At 39.5% G+C, this 23071-nt stretch overlaps 1 protein-coding gene across 1 annotated transcript in view; it reads left to right on the top strand.

Annotated features, from left to right (window-relative positions):
* Positions 1–237: 237 nt before the first annotated feature.
* Positions 238–23071, top strand: part of EFCAB10 (EF-hand calcium binding domain 10) — a 123168-nt gene continuing 100334 nt past the window's right edge. The window contains exons 1-2 of the mRNA XM_044087136.1: positions 238–366; positions 8902–9066. Of these exons, the coding sequence (XP_043943071.1) occupies positions 264–366; positions 8902–9066 (268 nt within the window). The 5' untranslated portion in view covers positions 238–263. The remainder of the gene's footprint in view (positions 367–8901; positions 9067–23071) is intronic.

The raw sequence follows: 23071 nt of genomic DNA, 5'->3' as shown, positions 1-23071 counted from the left end.
AGACTTTTATAGTGTTTGTTTATTAATACATGTGCTAAAATGTTTTATTTCGCGCATCATATCTGATAATAAACTGTTATTTTGCTTTCCGTAGAACTTACAGCCACCACAGTTTTGCAATGTACAACTTCCCTCGTCACAGTTACAGTATCCCAGTTATATATAGCGTTTAACCACATACGCTTATTAATAGGCGTGGCTATAGTTTGGGCACGATTTTTGCGTAACATAGCAACGGAAAAACTAATACAGTTCTCGACAGTATGGCTTCCACGCAGGAGATGAGTGCTGTGGAATATCTCCAGCAACATAAAATCATGGAATTAATGAATAATCTCAACAGTTTGCTATTCTTTCACAGACCGGGTAAGACATTGGGAAATTTCTCTAAAGTGAACCGCAAATATTGTAAAATAACGAGTTAGCGTTGCAAACTTGCGTAAACGTGTTTGCGAATAATACGTAAACCACCACAACATTATAGGTTAGTGTAGGGTAAAGCACTTTTATTTTATGCTTTGTAAAAGGGGTCAGTCAGTGTATGGTTGCCACATTTTAAATATTCAAAAGTGAAACTTTTTATGGAAACGGGAGATTTTGTAAGAGAAACCATGATACCCAGCATCTAGTGCAGAGAGCTGGAATTCACTTTTTTACCCAAATGGAAGCTCATATCTGTAGAATTTAAGTTTTCTGTCGCTATATGTATTATTAATGCGTTTCAGTCACAGGAGCAACTGTTTTCTGCTTTTACAGGAAACGTAGGCAACATTTGTCCTAAAATTTGCTATTTTGTGTGAGTTTCTGTCCAAATAAGAACTGTATTTACTAAAGAGGGTGACAACCCATAACTATTCCCTCCCAAACACGTGTAACTCCATTGTGTAACAGTACTAGAGCATGCTATTTGGAACACCTTTACCCCTTACTATGCATTACAGAAAGTTAAATGCTTAGTATTGAGGCCATCATATTATATTACATTAACACTAAGGGCACAGCAAGATTTAGGTTTGTGTAGGTTAACATGTATTTACTCTGCTTGCACTCTTGGGGGTCCATTAAGGAGCCTAGCCCAAATTCCCAGTTGTCCCCAATCACTTATCTGGTTAAGGGACTTACTTAAATTCACAGAAAAAGGCAAATGAAGGTGTTAAACCTTGTACCACAGGAACTGCAACTCTCAGCCTTAACTCTGTGCACCAACTGCCAGACATAAAAGAAAGATAAGAAAGCATTCTCAAATTCTTTTCAATTTGGTCATAAGCATACTTTGATGGAATTGAACAGTGAACTTTTGTACAGGTGTTTTGGGAATACAGCTTAAGCACAACCACAGCAGTTTGACATGGTGTAGTAAACCCTATTTTGTTAAGGGGGGTTGCTAGAGGCCTCTTTTGCGCCCAACTCCCAGTTTAGCACTAAAAAAATACTGCTGGGAGAGGTTAAGGAACACCCATAACTTTGTTTTTTTTTTTTTTTTGCTCAAGTGTCAGGGACAGCGACACATAATGAGAGATAAAGGATCAATCTTGGAGACAATTTGTAAATATTTATCTGATGTTGTCCTCTTCATTTCATTAACCTGTGGGGTCGCGGTTCCAATCCTCGGAACCAATTGGCCAGTTTTCTACAGCTTAAACTTCCTGATTTGAGGTCCTCCCTATATACACAATAGCCCGCTCCCCCAGCGTACCTCAGATCTCGTTTGCCGAGCTTAGCATCAGCAGCGAGTTCCTGTGGCTGTGAGCTTCTGGTGTTTGGTGGTCTGTGAGTGCCTTAATTTTATTTTCTTTTTTGCATCTAGTTTATACTCTGTCCTTTTGTAAATTTTCTTCTGGCTAAAATAGAATTCTTAGTTTAAAAACTCAATCCTGTTCTTCCCACCTTTTCCATCTGTTAATCGCGTTTTCTCTGTTTAGTGTTCCTCCTTTCCTGCCTTTAAAAAAAAAAAGTTTCTCTCTTTTTTGCCCTTTTTCCTTTCAGTGTGTCTGAACAGAAACCTTTGGGTTTTAAAAAATGCACTTCCTGTGGGGGGAAGTTGCCCCTGTTTGATGCCAACAGGGAGTGTGTTTATTGCTTGGGGCTTATCCACCTTCGGACCCCTTGCAAGATTTGTCAAGGCTTTCATCCCTGAGCTCTGGCGGATAGGAGGAGCAAGCTTGTGTTGAAAGGCTTGCTTCCTCTTTCCTCCACCTTGGGGATACCATCTGCTTCAGGGGCTCAACCCCCTTCCAAGAGACCCAAGGAGAAGAGTAGGGAGCGCTCTCCCATGTAAACTTCCTTGGAGCCACCCAAGAAGGCTCTGAAATTGCTGGAACTGATTCAGTTGGCTCTGAGCTTGTTTCCAACTTCTTCTCCTCCACCCCGGTCACCTATCATTGCCCCAGGTCCAAGTGACTCTCCTTTGGCATCGGCTGCTAGCTCGGTGCCAACAGGACATTCTCCAAGATCTCTCTTGCTCCCCCAGGAGATCTTTGCGACCACCATCAATGGCTTCTTCCAGATCTTCCTAAAAACTTTCCTACAAGGATGCCGGCAGACTGATGAGGCGGTTCTTTGAGGCCCAGATTCAGATGGGGCTTGTATCTAGTCTGTCCACACCTGGATCCATGAGAGTTTCACCTTTCCAACCTTTGGCTCCTTAGATCTGTGGTTTGGTTTTGGAGTCTTCTGTGCTGTTGGTCTCCAGCGCTGGGATGTTGAAGCCGATGGAGTTGCCCTCTTTGCTTCTATTTCCCCAACCCGCTCAGCTCCATTGGCTTTCGTTCCAAGCATGTCTCAGAGCTGTAACATTGAGGTTAGTTCTGAGGAACAGCACCGACTCCCAAGCTTTCAGATCCTTCACCTCCCTTTGGAGCTTTGGCTTTCGACAGCTCAGCTCCAACTCCACATTTGGAGCAGGAGGCTTGAGTTCTCCATGGGGTGTCCACTTTGGTGGCTTTGGCCCCTGTGGGACAGCACTTGTTGGTTCAGAGCCCTTTGGCTTTTGAAGTGGTGGAGAGGGTTCTCTCCCATCCAGGGAGACCCTTGATGCTCTCTGCCATGGTACCTCCCCGACCCATACTGATCTGATGCCTGAGGTCTTCGTTCTGCCCCATGGACAGCTGGTTCCCCAAAGCCTCCACACACTCCCTATGACAGTAACCCAGGTATTTTCTGATACTGTCCCCAGAGTGTCCCACTGAGGAGGTCCCTTGGAAGAAGCTGTGTAAAAGAAGACATATTGCTTCCTCTATGGAATCAAGTTACCACAAACACTGATTTTTGAGAAAGGGGAAGGGACCCCAAGGTCACCACCCAATGACATCTCCTATGGAGACATTTTAGAAATCCTGCTCCTGAGGGGTGGTTGGTTAGCCAGAACACTTCTGCGGAGGAATCACTGTTGTGGGAGGCTTTTGGGTCTGGCGCATCTACTACCTGGGTGTCTCCCCCTCCTATGGCCAACCTGCTGATCCAGATGGTGTCTTCCACGGCTTAGAAGGAACCAGACACAGTAGAGCCAATCCCAAAACAAGTGGACAAGATTCTCCGTGCTCCTGGAGGTAAGTTGTTTTGGGCCAACGGTATCCCTGTAGATACCATGGTTGTTGCAGCAGCTTGTCCAGGAGAGCTCCTCTGTCCATTCCACGAATAGAGAATTCCGGGCATTGGACAGACTTGGCAAAATAATTTATGCCTCTTCCACATTCACCTTGAGGGTGTTAAATTATTTGTCTCACCTTATGAGGCTACAAAGGGACTTGGTAAAGAAACTTTCTAGCTCGACTCCGGGGTCCATGTCTGCTGAGGGTCAAAAATCCTTTTCCTCTAGACTAGCCACCCTGCAGTCACTAGCTAGTGTGTCCATGAGGTTGATTTCCCATGCTGCAGAAGGTACCTAAAGGGCTGCTGATTCGGGCATTGCTATGAGGTGTTATGCCTAGATGAGGCTGTGGGATTTTGTGGAGCCTTTCAAACAAGCCTTTATTAACTCTCCCTTTGACGGCTCCACATTGTTTGGGCCAACTGTTCATGAGACTATCTCCTGGAGTGAGAAGGACAGAAAGACCCCATCTGCCATCAGAATATGTTTCTCTACCCCACAAAGGACCTTCTCCAGGAACCAGCATGGGAATAAGAATGTGTGGTTTCGAAAGTCACAGGGTACTTTTCTGGACACTCAGGGAGATTTTTTCCCCCCTGGGGCAGAGGGAGAAATGATCAAAATGGACAACTCCATCCATGTGGCCGAAGGGGTCCGCAAAATCAGGGATCATGGGAAACCTCTCAGGACAAGCCCTTCCATGGATCCTGAACAGTTGCCCAAGGGTGGGCAATTTCTCATTGCACCCAGAAGCCTGGGAGGCCATCACAAGTGATAAATGGGTACTAAGGGTCATATCCAGAGGATACTTCATTCCCGTTCTGGAAATTCCCAAGAGAAAACATTACCTCCCCGATGTTCCATGCAACCAGAGGGAGAATGAGGCCAATGAACTAGAAAAGCTTTTGCAAAAAAAAGTCATCCAAGAGGCCCCCCCGATCAAGTTGGAGATTCTTTTTAGTACCCGAAAAGACAGGGGACTTGAGACCTATTCTGGATCTGACTTCTCTGGACAAATCGATAAAGCACACAAAGTTGAGGATGGTCATTATCCAGTCCATCCTGCCTCTCTTGAAGGTCGAATGGATGTGCTCTGTGGACCTGAAGGATGCGTATTACTATATAAAAATGGACAGATGCTCTAAGCATTTCCTATTTTTCTGGCTGGGAGCCAGTCATTACCAGTTCAGGTCACTCACATTTGTCTCACCATAGCTCCCAGGGTGTTCACCAAATGTTTGGCAGTGGTGGCAGTGCATTTCAGACTGAAGGGCTACCAAATTTTTCCGTATCTGGATGACTGGTTTCTGACCGCTCCAACCAGGCATCTACTCATTCAAGCCAGAGACTACTTATTATAGTTATCCCCAACTTTAGGGATAACTATCAACATGCAGAAATCCCAGTTAGGTCCAGTTCATGTCATAGATTTCATTGGGGCTTGTCTGACAAGGACGTCCTGTGCTTATCTGATGACAGACAGGGTAATGAATCTAGGAAGTCATATCAGACAAATTCTAATCATGCCTCTGCCTCCAGCCAGTTTAGTTGTCAGGGTATTGGGTTCAATGGCAGCCATGATAACTCTCCCACCCATGGATCATTTCCACATGAGGATATTGCAATGGATGTTAGCAGTTCAATGGTCACTACTCAGGAATCCTCTGTCTTCCTATAAAACTGTTGTGAGTGTACAAGGAATCTCTCCTTTGGTGCCTTCACTCTGCAGATGTTGCTCAAGAACGTCCATTCATCCTTCCATCCCCAAACTCCACGTTGACCACAGATTCCTCCCATAGGGTGGGGGGACATTATCTGGGTCGAACAGTCCAAGGCACGTGGCCGTCCCAGGAGACCAAGGTGTATATCAGTATACTGAAGATGAGAGCAGTTCTTCTAGCTTTGCAGGAACTTGACAGCTGTCTTCCTGTGGGGAATATTGCGATCCAGATACACAACATGTCTGTAGTTTGGTACATCAACAAACAGGGAAGAACCAGGTCCTACCCCCTATGTCGAGATGTGATGAGGGTTGAGCAGTGGGCAATCTCTACCAACCGCTTCCTGCTAGCAATGCACACTCTGGGGGAATTCAACATCTTAGCAGATCAGCTCAGTCGAGTATTACTGATACCTCACAAGTGGTCTCTGAATCAGTCAGTGGCAGAATCTTTAACAAATGGTGTCTCTCCTGCTGCGATCTGTTTGCATCCCCATTTAACAACAAATGCAGGAAGTACTTTGCCTTGATCCCTCCTCAGGGGCAGTCACCCATGGATGCTCTTGTCCATGCTTGGCCCTCCGGTCTTCTGTATGCCTTTCCTCCTATACCACTAATTCCCAAGTTCATACAGAAAGCTCATTGCTCCCTTTTGGCCTCAAGAAACCTGGTTCACCTTCCTTTGGTCTCATTTGGTTTGCCCTCCGATGAGGTTGGATCTGGTTCCAGATCTGCTCTGTCACCCATTAGGGCATCCCCATCCGGACTTACAGGGCCTGAAGTTAACCACATGATTTCTCCACTCCCGATGATGGCAAGATATCCTAGGCTTTCTTCCCTCGTTCGAGAAATTTTGTTTTTCCTCCCATAGGTCATCGACATGTAAGATTTATAAAAGCAAGTGGAAAATATTTTCTATTTTGGCAGAACAAAAACAAACCCTTTTACAGTACCATTTGCCACTGTTCTTGGCTTTTTGGCTTCTCTTTTCTGTGATGGCGCTAGTTATTCCACTGCCAAAGTCCAGTTAGCAGCTATATCCAGCTTTCATGTTGGCTTGGATTCCTTATCCCTTGCTTCTTCTAACCTTTGTAAAGTATTCCTTAGGGACACTTTCCTGCTCCAGGCCCAGTGAAAGATCCTAATCCACATTGGGATTTAACAATGATTTTGCCAGCCTTGGTCCACCCACCTTTTGAGCTACTATGGATTTGAAATTCCCTTCCTGGAAAACTCTCTTATTTTTTTAGTAGCTATTATGTCTGCAAGTAGAGTGTCTGTACTTCAAATATGGAAATTTTGAAGAGAGGGCTTGATCTTTCACAAGGGTAAGAGTTACCCTGCATGCTAATCCTTCATTTTTACCCAAGGTGCCTAAGGAAGGGAACATTAATCAGCCTATCAATCTGACAGTCGTTTTTCCCAATTATCAAAACAAAAGTGAATATACTGTCCATTTGCTTGATGTTCATAGCTTAATTTTTATTTACACAGAACCAAGCCCTTTAGGAAGTCTGATCAGTTGCTCATATCTTTTTCTTTGGCAAAAGAGGTAAATCTATTACGAAAGTCTCACTAGCAAGATGGTTGAAAGACTGTATTACACATATTTACTCCTGTAAAAACATTCCCTTGCCAGGACAAATTAAGGCCCACTCCACAAGGTCCATGGCTACTTCTCAGGCTTTTTGGTCTAGAGTTTCTATTGAGGGCATTTGCGCTGCAGCTACTTGGTCTAATCCCCACACGTTTATTACGCATTACAAATTGGGCATCCTATCCAGGAGCAGAAGTTCTTTTGGCTCTGCTGTTCTTCGGAATATCCTTCCATGAGGGCCACCCTGGATCTTAGTAGCTGGGGACTATGTCCCACAGATTAATGAAATGAAGAGGACAGCTTCAGATAAAGAAGTTATGTTGTTACCATAACGTTCCATCTGTGTTGTTCATCTTAATTTCCATTAACCTTCCCGCTTCCCATCCCCTATCCAAGTATTTGGGAAGCTTGGTTCAATGTTCAAAGGAATTTCTGTTCCTTATGTTGAGCTCCTGATGTTGTTTAGTTTATAGAGTTGTGTGTATTCTTGTGTGATATGTCTTTTTGGCAAACTCGATCTGAAGTACTTTGGGGAAGTGGGGCATTGTGGGTATAGGGAGGAGGTCAAGTCATGAAGCTGAAGCTCTAGAAAAGTGGCCAATCTGTTCCAAGGATCAGTACCGAGACCCCATGTGTTAATGGAAATGAAGATGGATAACACAGATGGAATGTTATGGTAAGAGCATAACTTCTTTATTCTGTTCATTTGTAAAGTTAATAGGAATTAACATTTGTATTGTACAGTATACTCAGAACTCTATTTAAATTCTGCTTTTTTATATGCCTTTGTCTCAAGTTGTAGCTGAAAAGGGTCTGTGGACCAGTCCACCTACCAGGGTAACAAAACAAGTAAATAAGTAAAATAATTCATTTCCTGAATGATAAGAAATCTGAGCTGTAGGGTCTGTCATTATTCAGTGACTGTTTTCCTCAGTGGTATGCTGAAAACTCATTATTTTTATGAGGAAAATAATTTGAGGAAAAATCAGACAGTTAAGATCTTTGAGCTTACCTTCCATTACCCAGAGGAAGTCTGTGTTAACTACCATAGACTCTTACCTGTGCGAACTTCACTCAACTAACCACCGACAATTGGGGCAACTCTGGATAAATAATGCTAGGCTTATAAGGACTCTAGGGCTGTTAGCCTAGTAACCTCCTACAAACCTATGAAAGTGGAATAAAGAAAGCAGTTAGATCCTACAGAAACAGCATGGGGAAAGCTCATGCTGACAAATATTTTACCACTGTTAACTATGGCAGTTTTTTTTAAAAAAAATGAAAGTGTGAAACTGATCACCAGTTAATCCACCACATTTTAATGCTCATTAAAGATCATTCTTACTATCTATGCATGGTTCACCATTGGTCAGCAAGAGTGGAACACTTTTTAACTCAAGAGTCTGGGATAAAGACAAACATAATCAAGGCTGCATGCAAACAGTCAAAGAGATATTTTTTTAAGTATCTGTGAAATTTGACAGAATAAGATTTAACAAAATAAAAAGATGCCTGTAACTGAAATGTCAGTCATTATTTACAGACTGTAAATTTTACTCTCTCATCACAAAATTACAGCTTTTAGAAGTGAGTGAACAACATTTTAAGGCAAAACCAGGAATAGCTGACCATATGTCAACAAGATGTGCTGACATGTTGCTATTTAAGTATGTTTCTCTGTGTATATTGGTTTTACTGTATTTTATATTTTGGAATTGTATAATTTATATATTTCTGTATTCTGCAAGTATGTAATGTAGCTCTTTTACTGACACCAGGTTGTGGCTAAAATTTTGGAATTGTATAATTTATATATTTCTGTATTCTGCAAGTATGTGATGTAGCTATTTTACTAGGTTGTGGCTGAAATTTGTCAGTGTGATCCACCCTATTTAATTGCCCAAAGAGTATAATACATAGAAATTGAATGTGCCATGTTCAGGATATCCCATACCAAACCATTGCATTTTATACAATGATTTCTTATAATTGCAGCTAAACCAAGGGAGTTTCTGATAACTCAGCTGGAGAAACTGAGGATGGCCAGTATTACCGGTATGGATTATCCTTGTCTGTTCAGTGAGTCTAATTTGGATGCTGTTTTTGGAATATTGGACCCTAGCAAACGAGGTTTTATAACTTTAGTGCAGTATGTGGAAGGTAAGTGCTCACATGTAATTCCTTTTCTTTTACAAAAATATCTTTTTGAAAACATTTAGTTCATATGTAAGTATTAGGCTAGCTGCTTTTATTTACCCAGTTTCCCTTTTGATACTTGAGTTAACATATCCCATTTGGTGTTAGATTGGCCTTACCCATCACTATCCTTTATTGTAAAGTACTTTGAGGGGCTGATGAATGAAGAGAATGAGAGAGAAGGTTGGATGACGTGGTCATAGTGAATCAGGAAGTGCAACGGATTAGCAAGCAGGAAGTAAGGACAGCTATGAAGAGGATGAAGAATGGAAAGGCTGTTGGTCCAGATGACATACATGTGGAAGCATGGAGGTGTTTAGGTGAAATGGCAGTGGAGTTTTTAACTAGATTGTTTAATGAAATCTTGGAAAGTGAAAGGATGCTTGAAGAATGGAGAAAGTGTTTTGGTACCGATTTTTAAGAATAAGGGTGATGTGCAGAGCTGTAGTAACTACAGAGGGATTAAATTGATCAGTCACAGTATGAAATTATGGGAAAGAGTAGTGGAAGCTAGGTTAAGAAGGGAGGTGGTGATTAGTGAGCAGCAGTATGGTTTCATGCCAGGAAAGCGCATTACAGATGTGATGTTTGCTCTGAGAGTGTTGATGGAGAAGTACAGAGAAGGTCAGAAGGAGTTGCATTGTGTCTTTGTGGACTTGGAGAAAGCATATGACAGGGTGCCTAGAGAGGAGTTGTGGTATTGTAGGAGGAAGTCGGGAGTATCAGAGAAGTATGTAAGAGCGGTAAATGTACAAGGGTAGTGTGTCAGTGGTGAGGTCTGCGGTGGGAGTGACTGACGCGTTTAAGGTGGAGGTGGGATTACATCAAGGATCAGCTCTGAGCCCTTTCTTATTTGCAGTGGTGATGGACAGGTTGACAGACGAGATCAGACAGGAGTCCCCATGGACTGTGATGTTTGCAGATGACATTGTGATCTGTAGTGAGAGTAGGGAACAGGTGGAGGAGACCCTGGAGAGGTGGAGATATGCTCTAGAGAGAAGATGAATGAAGGTCAGCAGGACTAAGACAGAATATATGTGTGTGAATGAGAGGGAGGATAGAGGAATGGTGAGGATGCAGGGAGTAGAGGTGGTGAAGGTGGATGAGTTTAAATACTTGGGATCAATAGTTCAGAGTAATGGTGAGTGTGGAAGAGAGGTGAAGAAGAGAGTGCAGGCAGGATGGAGTGGGTGGAGAAGAATGTCAGGAGTGATTTGTGACAGGCGAGTACCAGTAAGAGTGAAAGGGATGATCTACAAGAGGGTAGTGAGACCAGCTATGTTATATGGGTTGGAGACAGTGGCACTGACAAAAAGGCAGGAGTCAGAGCTGGACGTGGCGGAGTTAAATATGTTAAGATTTGCACTGGGTGTGACGAGGGTGGACAGGATTAGCAATAAGTATATTAAGAGGGTCAGCCCATGTTGGAAGGTTTGGAGACAAAGCCAGAGAGGCAAGGTTACGTTGGATTGGACATGTGCTGAGGAAGGATGCAGAGTATATTGGGAAAAAGATGCTAAGGATGAAGCTGCCAGGTAACAGAAAAAGAGGAAGGCCTAAGATAAGGTTTATGGATGTGGTGAGAGAGGACATGCAGGTGGTTGGTGTGACAGAGCAAAATGCAGAGGACAGGAAGAAATGGAAATAGATGATCCGCTGTGGCGACCCCTAACGGGAGCAGCCGAAAGAAGAAGTAGTCTTTCTATAATGTGTGTATTTTTGTATATATATATATATTTATTAATTTAAGTATGCAATAACCTACATTTGGATATATGTACAATACTTAACTGACCTGATCCACATGAAAATCTAGATCAGAGATGCCTTACCAATGCTTTGTTTACAATGAAGCTAATGGACTATGAGAACAGTTCATAAACATTGTATGTAGTTGCATGGGGCTGATATGCAGCATTCCCTAAGCAATTCATAAAAGACATTCAGACCCCTTTGCATGGTATGGTTTAGGAACAAATACAGCTGTGTATCTGGAGGTGTCCAGTTATGCAGTTGGTATGCAAATTAACAGCATAACCAGTAATTCAAAAGATGAATGGCAAATTACACTGTGGAGTAGGTAAGGGAAGGAAAGTTATTAGTGGTGCAATACTGGTTAACACGCAGCAGATCAATACCCAACCTCCAAAAAATGGCAATGGGTTGCAGAACATAACAAAGCTAAGCAACTGCATCATCATTCCATGGAATAAGACTTCCTGTAAAAAGGGAAGAACAACAAGGTTGTGAAGGTGCAATTGCACTTCCACAACCAAACTTGACCCCAACACAGTGATGTAGCTAAAATCACACAGATGGGAGTAGCGTTTACATTTGATCCCTTCTATAACAATGACTGTTTCTCTGTCATCATGGCAACTGGGGAGTGAAACCTTTATGAACTGGACCCTGCAGGGGTCTTGAGATATAAAACTGAGGTGCTTTTCAATGAGACATAAGTAAGTAAAGCTAGGAACTGGGCTGAGGAGCAGGAGGTAAGATTTGTGTTTGTGTGTGTGTGTGTGTGTGTGTGTGTGTGTGTGTGTGTGTGTGTGTGTGTGTGTGTGCGTGGAGGGGGCAGAGATGGTGCAACCATACACAGTTGTTTACTAACTAATCCAGATGTGCTCTGGAATGACAGGCACACTGTTCAGCTTTATGAATCATGCTACTACCACAGCAGACCACACAAACACATTTTGCAGCCCTTATACAAGAGCATACACTGTGTCTGTGAATACCTTTGTCCGTTAGCGTTTCCCACTCACTATTTCTTAATGTGTGTGTGTGGGGGCATAATTACTACAAACTGAAAGTTACTATACAGAAGTAGTATAACTGCAATTTATGTTGTTCTGAACACTAATCCGTGGTTATTGCTAGGTTTTAGGTTTAGAGCTTTAGGGTTAGGGTTGTGTTTTAGGGTTAGAATTACGGTAAGAGTTTTAGGTTTTTTATGTTGAATAGCATGCAGTTTCCCTATACATTTATATAAGTTTTCTTTGACATGCTTAGGTTACATAAACACATTACCCCTTTCTGATAGCAGTAACCAGTGCCAAGGGGTGGTTGTATCATTCTTGTATTTGAGACTAAAAACATGCTGGGGATCTACTAAATCATATTTGAAGGCCATACTGATAGATTACTTAGCTGAATTGCTTTTGAGCTTTTTTTTTTTTAATTTAACATATTTACAATATATAAACAGGAAGAAATTCAACATCACATGCTGTTATAATACAATGTTTGGAATACATTGACTCATCAAGGTAATCTTATTTAATTTAACACATTGAGTCTTGATATTTCAATAGCAACATTTCAAGGCTGTCCCAGCCACTAAAAGTCTTAGTATGATTTATAGATCTTATTCTGATCACTTCTTTTTCAATTTTTACATAGTATTGCTCTTAAATTTAAAAATTCGTTGAATACAGGGATTGAGTTTGATTTCCAGTTTTTTTGTAATAACTTTTCTATCAGGTGCTCAACGACTCCAGAATATTTTTTTTGTTTGGCTTTTACAGATGCAGGAAGTTGAGCATTCATTAGTATTATTAATCTGGTCAAAGAACAAATATCAGACAAAAACACCTTAAAACATACTTGTCTTTTGTCAATATACATTTAATTTTTCACAAACACCTTAAAACATACTTATCTTTTGTCAATATGCATTTAATTTTTCACAATCCATAAATATGTGATGTCCAATCAGTTTTAACATCTTTACTATATCTCCAGCAGACTGAAGAAGTCATTGTACTAAACTTGATTTTATAGGGAGTAACAAACATTCTATGTATATATTTCCACGTAAACACTTTCCAGTATAAACAAAGAAGTTTGACTAACTGATTTAAGTAACCAAGTTTTATTCTTAAAATCTATTGAATCACTCAGTCCACTACTTTCTAAAAAGTTCCAGAATTGTGCATCAAAATTATTATTTATAATTAACTTATACAACTTGGAACAGGCTTCCTTTGTAGGTTAATTTACCATCAGTTAATTCATATTACCTACATATACCTTTCATTTCTTACTGATAGATTATATTAACTGGTTAACAGATTCATCCAACTTTATAATTTTTCATTAAATATTCTGGTGACTTAGCTTTTCCTTTTTCAAAGCAATCAGACCAAAATACTAATCCATTCATTTTTACTAAATTCATTTTAACATTGTTCTGACTGCAATGGGAAAGCACAAACATTTCTATTTTTATATTAATGGAGTTTTAAAAATGTATTTCTTAACTGTTTTAAGAAGTGATTTCATATATGCAGAGTCTAAAGATTGAAATGAATTTTCTTCTAAGGTAGATTTTTTTGTTAACCAGATGAAAGGACTTCTTGCATACTTCTAATTTATCATATTTGATAAACTTATAAGAATTTAATATAATCTGATCCTGAATGGTTTTCCATTGATTAGTGTAAGTTGAGTTTCTCTAGAGTATAATAGAGTTAAAATTTGAAGCAGTAAGATTCTACATCTGGGAAGCTAATACCACCATACTCCCATAATTTTTTATGATTTTTATAAGCAATTCTTGGCTTTTTAGAATATCATAAGAATGGCATTAACATATTTTCCATTTGCTTTAAAAGCTTTTTTTTGCCAGGTATTAAAGCTGTTGAATGCAATATATATATATATATATATATATATATATATATATATATATATATATAAAACCTTGGATAATATAATCATTTTTATAAGTACTAGCTTATCCTCAAACGTAAAAAACATTATTGCTATTTTTTAATAAGAAATAATGCTTCTTCAATTATTTTTTCAAAATTGTTATTAATGATCTGACTTGCATCTTGATATATTTTTATATTTAAATATTTGTTCTTTTCATTTCCCAGTTATAGTAAGTTTAAAGATAACTATAAATGTCTAGTAATTGATTTAACACTAAAGTTTGTTTTATTATTATTACATTTTAGCAGTGACACTTCTTGAAATTTTTAAATTATTCAGTCAAGGTAATAAATGAGATTGCAATCTCCTAACTAGTAAAATATCATCTGCAAAAACCTGTATTTTAGATAATTTCTTTATTGCTTCTTATACTATTAGCTAACGATTCAATAACTAGTGCAAATAGAGGAGACAAGGGACACCCTTGCTTTGTGTCTGTTTAAAGTTAGTCCTTGAGAAATGTAAGATCCAGTTTTAACATATGGTTTGGAGTCTGTATAGTTTTTTTAAATATTCCATTAAATTGTTCTAGAAAGGCAAATGCTTCTAAAGTTTTAAACAAGTAGTTCCAATCTACAGAATCAAAAGCTCTCTCAATATCTAAGTCAATTATAGCCAAGTTTGTGTTCATTCCCTCTGCTAAATCTAAGAGAGTTACTACCCTTTTTAAATTATCATACACTAATCTATTGACTATAAAACCTGTTTGATCTTTAAGAGATATAGCAGATTAATTTTGTAGCAAAGATGGAAGTGAATATTTTATAGTCTATATTTAGTAATGAAGTAAGTCTATATGAGGAAACTAACATTGTATCCTTTTCCTTGTTTAAATGTAGATGAGATTACAGAAAATTTCCATGAGGGAGTTTCTGAAATCTCCACAAGGGATGAATTATTTTGTCACTCTGAATTATCTGGAAACCATCACTCGGTAATTATAAAATATGTAATGGAAGTAGACTATATAATTCCATACTTAAAGTTTTACCATCTTCCCCCCTTTTAAAGCTTCTTTAACTCCTGTTAAGGTAATAGGCTTATTCAGCAGAGATATTTATTGATCATTAAGTTTATTAGTAATATTTTTCTTTAAATACTTGTCAGTTTTGTAATCATCAGGATTATTATTTTTCTCTTTATTAATTAAGATCCTCATGAAATTCTTTTAAAATATTAAGCATTTCCTCTATGTCAGAAGTAAGCTTATTAGTGTAATGCTTTCAGATATTATTGATTTATCTTTTTGCTTAACATCTTACTTCAGTACTGATATAATAGAGCTTAAGAAAATTTGGGAGAAATCATTAGTTTTCAGTAGGGACTTTTACTTATAGGTGGGGACTACTGGAATTTGATTTGTAGCTGTGAAGATGTGCTTTGAAGTCCCAGAAGGGAGAATATAACAAAAGAGGGTAGATGTTTGAAGAAATTTATGAAAATATTTGGCATGGAAAATGTGAATTTAATGGTAGGAGTTTGGAGTGAATTTACATATTATTCCCCAAGACACAAAAACTGGGCTAGGCTAAACAGAACTTACATTTTATAGGCACATGTACATTTTAATTGAGTTTTGACATGGATCCAATAACAATTTCAGATCACCTGCCAATAATAACTAAAATAAAACTGCAGGGTAATGAAAACTGAGACACTGGCACTTTACCTCCTATCTGTTGAAAAGAGAGGAATTTAAAGAACGGGTGGTGGAAATTATTTAGGAGTTATTAGAGAAGATAGAAATTCCTTCCTAAAATATAGCTAGGTAATGGGATAAAATTAAAGTGGAGTTTAAAAATAGGGTGGAAATAAGAGAAATATGGTTAAAAAGTAACGGTTATTTAGAGAGACTGACAATTGTTAAAGTATTGCAGAATAGGGGAAGTTTGACATAACAAGAAGAGGAGCAATTGTAGAATGTTAAGCAGAAAATGAAGGATTACCTTGATAATATCCTTGAGTTTAGAAAGATTGCTGTATAGTAACTGTTTTTTGGTAATAATGCCAGAGCACAAAAAGTTTTGGCGCAATGGCGTAGGCAACAGAAAGTAGAAAGAGTTGTCGCTAAGCTTAGTGAGTCTATTACAAGGAAGATAAGAGAGCCTGTAGAGGTACTAGAAATATTTCTTAAATTTTATGAAAGTCTGTATAAAGCAGTGAAATATTGAGATCAAGAAAAGGTACAAATGGAAATGTTTATGGAAGAATTAAATATGCCAATGTTAGAAGTAGATGAAGCTCAATTGCTAATAGGATAGTAGGAGATGAGATAAAATGGTGATGTATAACCAATCTACAGGAAAGTCCCCAGGAATAGATGGTATTCCTGTGGAAGTTTGGACGGTGCAGTGGTGCAGCGGTAGCATTGTCACCTCACAGCAAGAGGTTCTCTGGTTTGATTCTTGGCTGGGGTGCCTTCTGTGTGGAGTCTTGATGTCCTCCCTGAGTTTGTGTGGGTTTTCGCCGGGTGCTCTGGTTTCCTCCCATGTTACAAAGACATGCATCTGGAGCGTTTCTCCCTGGGCCTCCTCTGAAAAGTGGCTTTGTTCCAAGTCGGACTTTCCCAGTTAACAAAAATGTTAAATAAAAAATAAATAAAAGTTTGCAGGCTGGGAGGGAAAAAATGGTAAAGATCTGGAAGGTTTTGTTTAACAGTATTTTAAGAGGAGGCGAACACCAACATCTTGGAAGAAAGCAGTGGTGACTGCAATACCTAAAGATGGTAAAGACCCATCAGATCCAGCTTCATACAGGCCCATTTAGGCATAGGTTCATAGGCGTGTACTAGACCAATGCCCCTGGCGCTTTTACAAGCCTAACCAAAAGGATTACCATGGCATTGTGACACCTGACCTTGGTTCCCAGTGCCTCTCTTGAGTAGAACCACTGGAGTGATCCCCAGGGTGAATTTTCCATTTCCCATCCAGTCATCAAGATTTCTCTTGAAGAGGGCCAGTGAGGTGCTCTGCTTGACATGTATGGGAAGCCTATTCCATAGCATGGGCAGTCTCTGGGTTATGAATCTGTTTCTCTAGCATGTTCTGTTGATTGTTATTGGTCCCTGGAGCATGTGGTGCAGAGGAATTAGGATTTCTTTAGATGTAGCATTTCTAACAGAGCTGGGTCAGACATGGTTTTGTAAATCAAGCAGAGCTCGCCTCTAAATAGGTGATATGAGACCGAGAATAGTTGGAGTTTTTTTGAGCCTGTCCATATAGGGCAAGTGTTTAAGGCCTAGGATCCTCTTTGTGAGGTACTTTTGTGGCCTCTCCAGTTGTTGCAGGTGTCTAGTGAGGTACATTCCAAATGGGTCATTGTACTTGATAATTGGCCTAATGAGGGAAGAGCAGAGGGAGACAATGATCTCTTTATTCCTAGATGCAAAACCCTTAGTAATGAGATATGCCATATAGAAGGACTTTCTGACCACGGTGGTAGTGTGGTGCTCAAAAGAGAGGTTGTTGTCAACCTGTGTTCTCAGATCTCTTATAACGCCTTCTGTGTTCAGTGGACTACCATGGATGTGGTAATTCAAGGGAACCGGATTTTTCCCAAGGGGGGGGGTGACTACACGTTTTTTGGCATTGAGCTTAAGGCCATGGTTCTGACACCAGTCGTTCGTCTCGGTGAGGCCTTTCTGTAGGATGTCAACATCACTTGGGGAGTTAATAATAGCTGTATTCTTGGCCTTGCACAGGGCTGTTTTAACCTGTGCAGCAGTAATAGTGTGTGCCTGGCAATCTATTGGTATTGTGATTGGTCCTTTGTGGGGGGAGAGAGAGATAAAGTTGGCACTGAATCTGTCGGCCAGTATATCGGCAATATCTGTTGGAGAGGTACCATTGTGCAGTAGCTCAGAGCAAATCTGAGTACTGCTGTGGAGATTCTTTCCATAACTTTAGAAGGCCTTGTGGTTATCTTTACTATCTGCTGCAATTCTGTTCTCATAGCTAGCTTTAGAGGATTTGATGAGGGATTTTAACTTTTTGTTGAGGCTGATAAGGGAGTTTTTCCAGTCTTGGGACTTCACCTTATTCCGCATCAGTTTCCTCCTTCTGTTGTAGAGTTTGTTTATGGCAGAGGACCACCAGATTGGCTTCCTTTTTTTGGAGGAGAGCGTCTTGGTTCTATTGGGTATGGTGAGATCCATTCATTTGTGTACGTGTGTGTGCAGTGCATTGGTGTATGATTTGGTGGTCATGCAACTATTCTCCATTTGCATGGGTGCTGTGAAGTTAGCCACCTCTGTTTTTAGGAGCCCAAAGTTAGCTTTGGAGAAGTTTTTTCATGGTGGTTACCTTTGTGGTGGTGGGGGATTTCCAAGGTGATTTGTGGTCAGATTTAACCAGGGAGGAGTTGACTATTGGTGTAGAGCAGTGGTCGCCCATGTTAGTAATGACCAGGTCAAGGATGTTGCTACCTCTAGTGGGGGTAAGAATGAGCTGGTCCAGGGCATTGGAATTAATGAATTCCAGGAAACGTTGGGCAAGTGTATTGGTAAATGAGTAGTTTTCCCAGTTAATGGAGGGGTAGTTGAAGTCGCCCAGTATGAGAGTGTTACGTTGGATCCTAATATTCTCCAGGGTGCTTAGGAACATGGAGTGTGTCTTGGGACATGGTTGGGGATCTATAGCAGGCTACGACCTGAATCGCTGTCTTACCCAATATTAGCTGCACATGAAGTATCTCAGATGCATTATGTTGGGCTACTAGTCTAGAAGTATGCGCATCCTTTATGAATATGGAAACACCACTGCCTTTGGAGCTTCAGTCCAAGGTCTAGGGCCGAAAGGTGTGGAATAAGTTGTAGCCTGGTAGTGCAGGGGTGCTTTCTGCTGCCTTGAACCATGTCTCTGTTACAGCACAAATGTTGATGTTCTCCATTTTAAGGAGTGCTTCAAGCGAGTGCATTTTGAGATTTAGACTTCTAGCATTGAGGAGCATGACCCTTTCAATCCTAAACCATAAGTGTTTGTCTATAATGGTTAAAAGAATGGTAAAGGTGATGCCAAAATTGATAGATGTGGATCAATGTGGGTTTGTGGAAAGGGGCAAACATTTGACAATGTTAACAGAACATTGATCCTGAGGGAAGCTGATTATAAGAAAATACCATGTTGTTAGCAGGTTTTAATGCAGGAAAAGGATATGACAGAATAAGCTGAAGCTGAACATTTATGAGCAGGGCAATGGAAGCATTTGCATTCCCTGGCAAAATTATAAGGTTGACTAGAAGGTTATATGAGGGATTGGAGGCAAAAATTTAAGTGAGTGGGTTCCTCACTGATAATTTCTGTTTGAGCAGAGGAATCGGGTAGGGCTGTCCTCTTTCCCTTTTATTATTTGCATTACATTAGAACCATTTGCAAAGAAAATAAGGGACTCAGAAATTCAAGGATATAATTGGTATGGTAGTCCTGAAAAGTTGGTTTTGTTTGCCGATGATATTATTTTGTACCTGATAAAACCAGTAAAGTACATTTCAGTGTTGTGGAACATTCTGAGATAATTTCATATCTTTTCGGTATACAAAATGAATGAAGCTAAAACAAAGGCAGTAGCTGTAAATTACGTACCCACACACAAATTGGTCCAGCAATATCCATATTTTGGGGGGCATGATAAAATTTAATTAATTACTTAAGAGTATGGATTAGAAAGGATTCTGGTGTGGCAAGATATGTGGGAAGAGACTAAACCAAACAATAATGAAAAACTGAGAAATTGGAAGCTCTGTTTTATGGATATGGCTAGCAAGATACAAGCAGTTAAAATGTTATTAGTCCCTTTAGTTTTATACACAGGTCAGGCATATTTTTTTATCAACCAGTTAAAATGTTATTAGTCCCTTTAGTTTTATACACAGGTCAGGCATATTTTTTTTATCAACCAGAGGAGAAGTTTTTGATATCAGTTAATATAGAGATGATGTTTGCTGTCTTCCACTCCCAGATAAAATCCTTCAAGTGAGATAACCTGATTCTTCCAGTAGAACAAGGTGATCTGGTATTGCCTGATTTGGAGGGGTATTTCAGAGCTACACAGTTAAAGCTCCTATGTATAGCACAAGCAGAAGCCTATAATTCAAAGTGGAAAGGGATGATGATGAAACAGGGGCGGCATAATAAACAAGGAGAGACTGGGTCTTTGGATGCAGATCCTTAAGGGGAATAACAGTAACCATACAGAATATTATATTCATAAAGTAGCAGAAAGTATTCTAAGAGCTATGCCAACACAGGAATGGAGAAAGATTCTGCCGATAGGGATGACTGCAGTTAGGGATACAGGCAAAAGGCAAGACAGAGCTGGATTTTTTTGGAGAAAACTGGCAAAAGACCCAAGGTATTGGGAGCAAATAATATGAGAGGAAAAGATAATAGAATGGGAAGAGGCCAAGAATTTATTTGGACTGCAGGGTACAGATTGCCTTCCCTATCAAAGATTGATAGCAGAGTACAGGTAAAGAGAAAGAAATGGGGGATATTAAGCAAAATGTTGGCACTGGTAGAGTTTTTAGTAAAAATCTTGAAGAGAAGCTGCTGTTTAAAAAAAAAATAATTAGTAGAGCATTTATGATAACTATAAGAATTAATTAGAGGAGGTTAGAAAGGATTGGGAATAGAGATTGGGTAAGCAATTCACAAAGACACAATGGGGGATATAAGTATGTCTCCCAAATATGCAACAGTCTAGAAGATTTAGGATCTTTGTTTGGAAGTGCTTACATAGGTATTTTTATACCCCAAGTAGACTCCAAATAATTTTTCCTCAGGTAGATCGCATATGTTCGAGGTGTGATGAGGAAGAAAGAGGTAATTGGGAACATATTTTATGGGAATGTAATGAGTTGGCAGACTTTAAAACTTCTGCAGACTACTCTATCAGAAATAATGGAAGAGAAAATTGATATGACTAAGGAAATTATTTTTTGAGCTGTGTAACAGAATTTGAATTGCCTGGACATAGTCCGGGTTTGCCGAGTCCAATTATGGTGGCTGTCAAAAAAGCAATTACTAGGAAATGGAATCAAAATCTAAACCAACTGCACTAGAAGTAGTGAATATAGTAACAGCATACCTCTTAACACAAGAAATCTGACAAACCTTAAAATAATGGGGGGGGGGGGGGCAAAGGCCCAAGTAATGACAGATGTTAAAAATCACCCATAGAAACTTAGAAAGTTGCTAGAACAGGATTTGCGTAAGCATGAATTTTCTGAAGGATGTCTTCTTTTGGCTTTTCCCAGTTAGGAGTCGCCAGAGTGGAACTGCAGTCCGCTAATGACTGGCAGTGGACTTTTGCGGTGCTGAGTTGCCAGCCTGATGCCCAACCTTCAAAGAAGGCACACACATTCATGCACACACCTACCTGCATGTCTTTAGACGTCACTCGACCGCAGGGAGGACATGAAGTCTAAAACTCAAATGCATGCCATTATTTGGTGGCTTCAATCCTCAGTGATTTGCCAGAAAACCACATCTTTTATGAGTAGCAAACCAAAAATATGAGGAAAAAATCTGGGTTCTGTGAAAATCTGGACACTTGAGAGGTATGAGTAACAGATAAAGCAATTGGAAATGGGATCTTTAGACAACAAGTATTGTCTCATTTCTGCTGTAAAGTACTGAAGCAAGAGCTCTTAAAGTTGAACATGCCACCCACACTGTCCCATAGCTGTTGCATAGCAGTTAACAAATGAACTAACATGAAAGTGTTTTACAGGAGCAGTTTGACCTCGTGCCGCCCCCCCCCCCACTGGTTTGGGGGAGGGCTGTACCCACATGTCCTTCTCTCTAAACATACTGCCTCCCAGGTTGCACCAACTTGGAGAAGAGAACAATGCAGTTAACTCTGAGACAGTATATTTAGAAGTCTTGGATGTGATGGTAAAGCCCCTACTTTGGGTGGAGATGCAGGAAGAAGGTAGGCCCCCTATAGAACTTGTTTTTCATTTAATTATTATTACTTAAAATATGCAAGAGTGACCTTCTTGATATCAGTAAACTGATCTGTGGTATATCAGTCATGGTAAGTTTTGCTTTGATAGGCCAAAACAGAGATGTGATATCTGTGTAGAAAAGCCTGTTTACCAATGCAGGTGCATCTTTTGGTCCTGTATCTGTACAGATAAAAAGACTTTTACTATATATATATATATATATATATATATATATATATATATATATATATATATATATATATATATATATATATATATATATATTAATTCAATTTATTTAGAAATAGTTAAGCTATCCATGGAAATACTAATACACTTATAAATTCAGAATGTTAATGTATCATCTACACTTTTAATGTGTTAATTTCATTAAGATCAGCACACTTCTTTGTTGCCTTTTATTATATGAGGAAGTATTCTTCAAAAATTGCCTGGCAGATACTACAACAGGCTGTTGTGCCAGTGCACTGGTAATTTTATTCCACAGACAAATATTGATTTGTTTTATAACCTGTACATTTCTGTTAATGTTAACCTGGGATGTCTTGTATTGTATGATTGTATGTTTCAGATGTATTTAGGTGCATGTTTCCCAGGCACCATACAGTAAAACATCAAAATTAGGGTAATAAGCAGTAAAAATCACTAGGCAAGCAATAAAAGTTAACTGGCTGTAGCAGTAGTAAGACAAAATAAGAGTAGAAAAGCTGGGGGAAATACCAAGAGTATACCAAGTGCTGGTTGCATAACATCTGAAGTTAACAAAATTAACCAAGGAAAGTAGAGGCAGGTTGTCAAAGGTCAGATTAAAAATGGGGAGAAGTAATGACTTGCAATAAAAATGACAAATGATTATATTGTAAAATTGTTACAAGGCAAGGGATATACAGACCATATAAGGGTAAATAACTGAAGAGTAAGACTTTAAAGATGATACATGTTCAGATGGGCAGCCAGTGCAGGCGCTGTAGAATGGGAGTAATATCAAAGTATGAGAAGTACATGTAGGTAACGACTGTAAAGACTTCTGCATCAGCTGCAGGCAATCCAACTCACTATTTGTCAGCCCCAGATATAGTGAATTACAGTAACGGCCAAGAAGACACTTGGGCATGTATAACCACTGAGAAGCCATTAGGCTAAAGGAGTTGCTTTATGCAGGAGATATTTTGAAGATGAAAGTACGAGATCTTCACAACATTGGTTGTTGTCAGTCTGTCAACAAAAACATTATATCAAGATTTCTCACCTTCCTCATGAAGACCAACCTGCACCATTTAG

Source organism: Protopterus annectens, chromosome 11.part0 (assembly GCF_019279795.1).
Source record: "Protopterus annectens isolate FY-2018-M chromosome 11.part0, PAN1.0, whole genome shotgun sequence".
NCBI lineage: Eukaryota > Metazoa > Chordata > Ceratodontiformes > Protopteridae > Protopterus > Protopterus annectens.
This window is presented reverse-complemented; position numbering and strand designations above follow the sequence as displayed.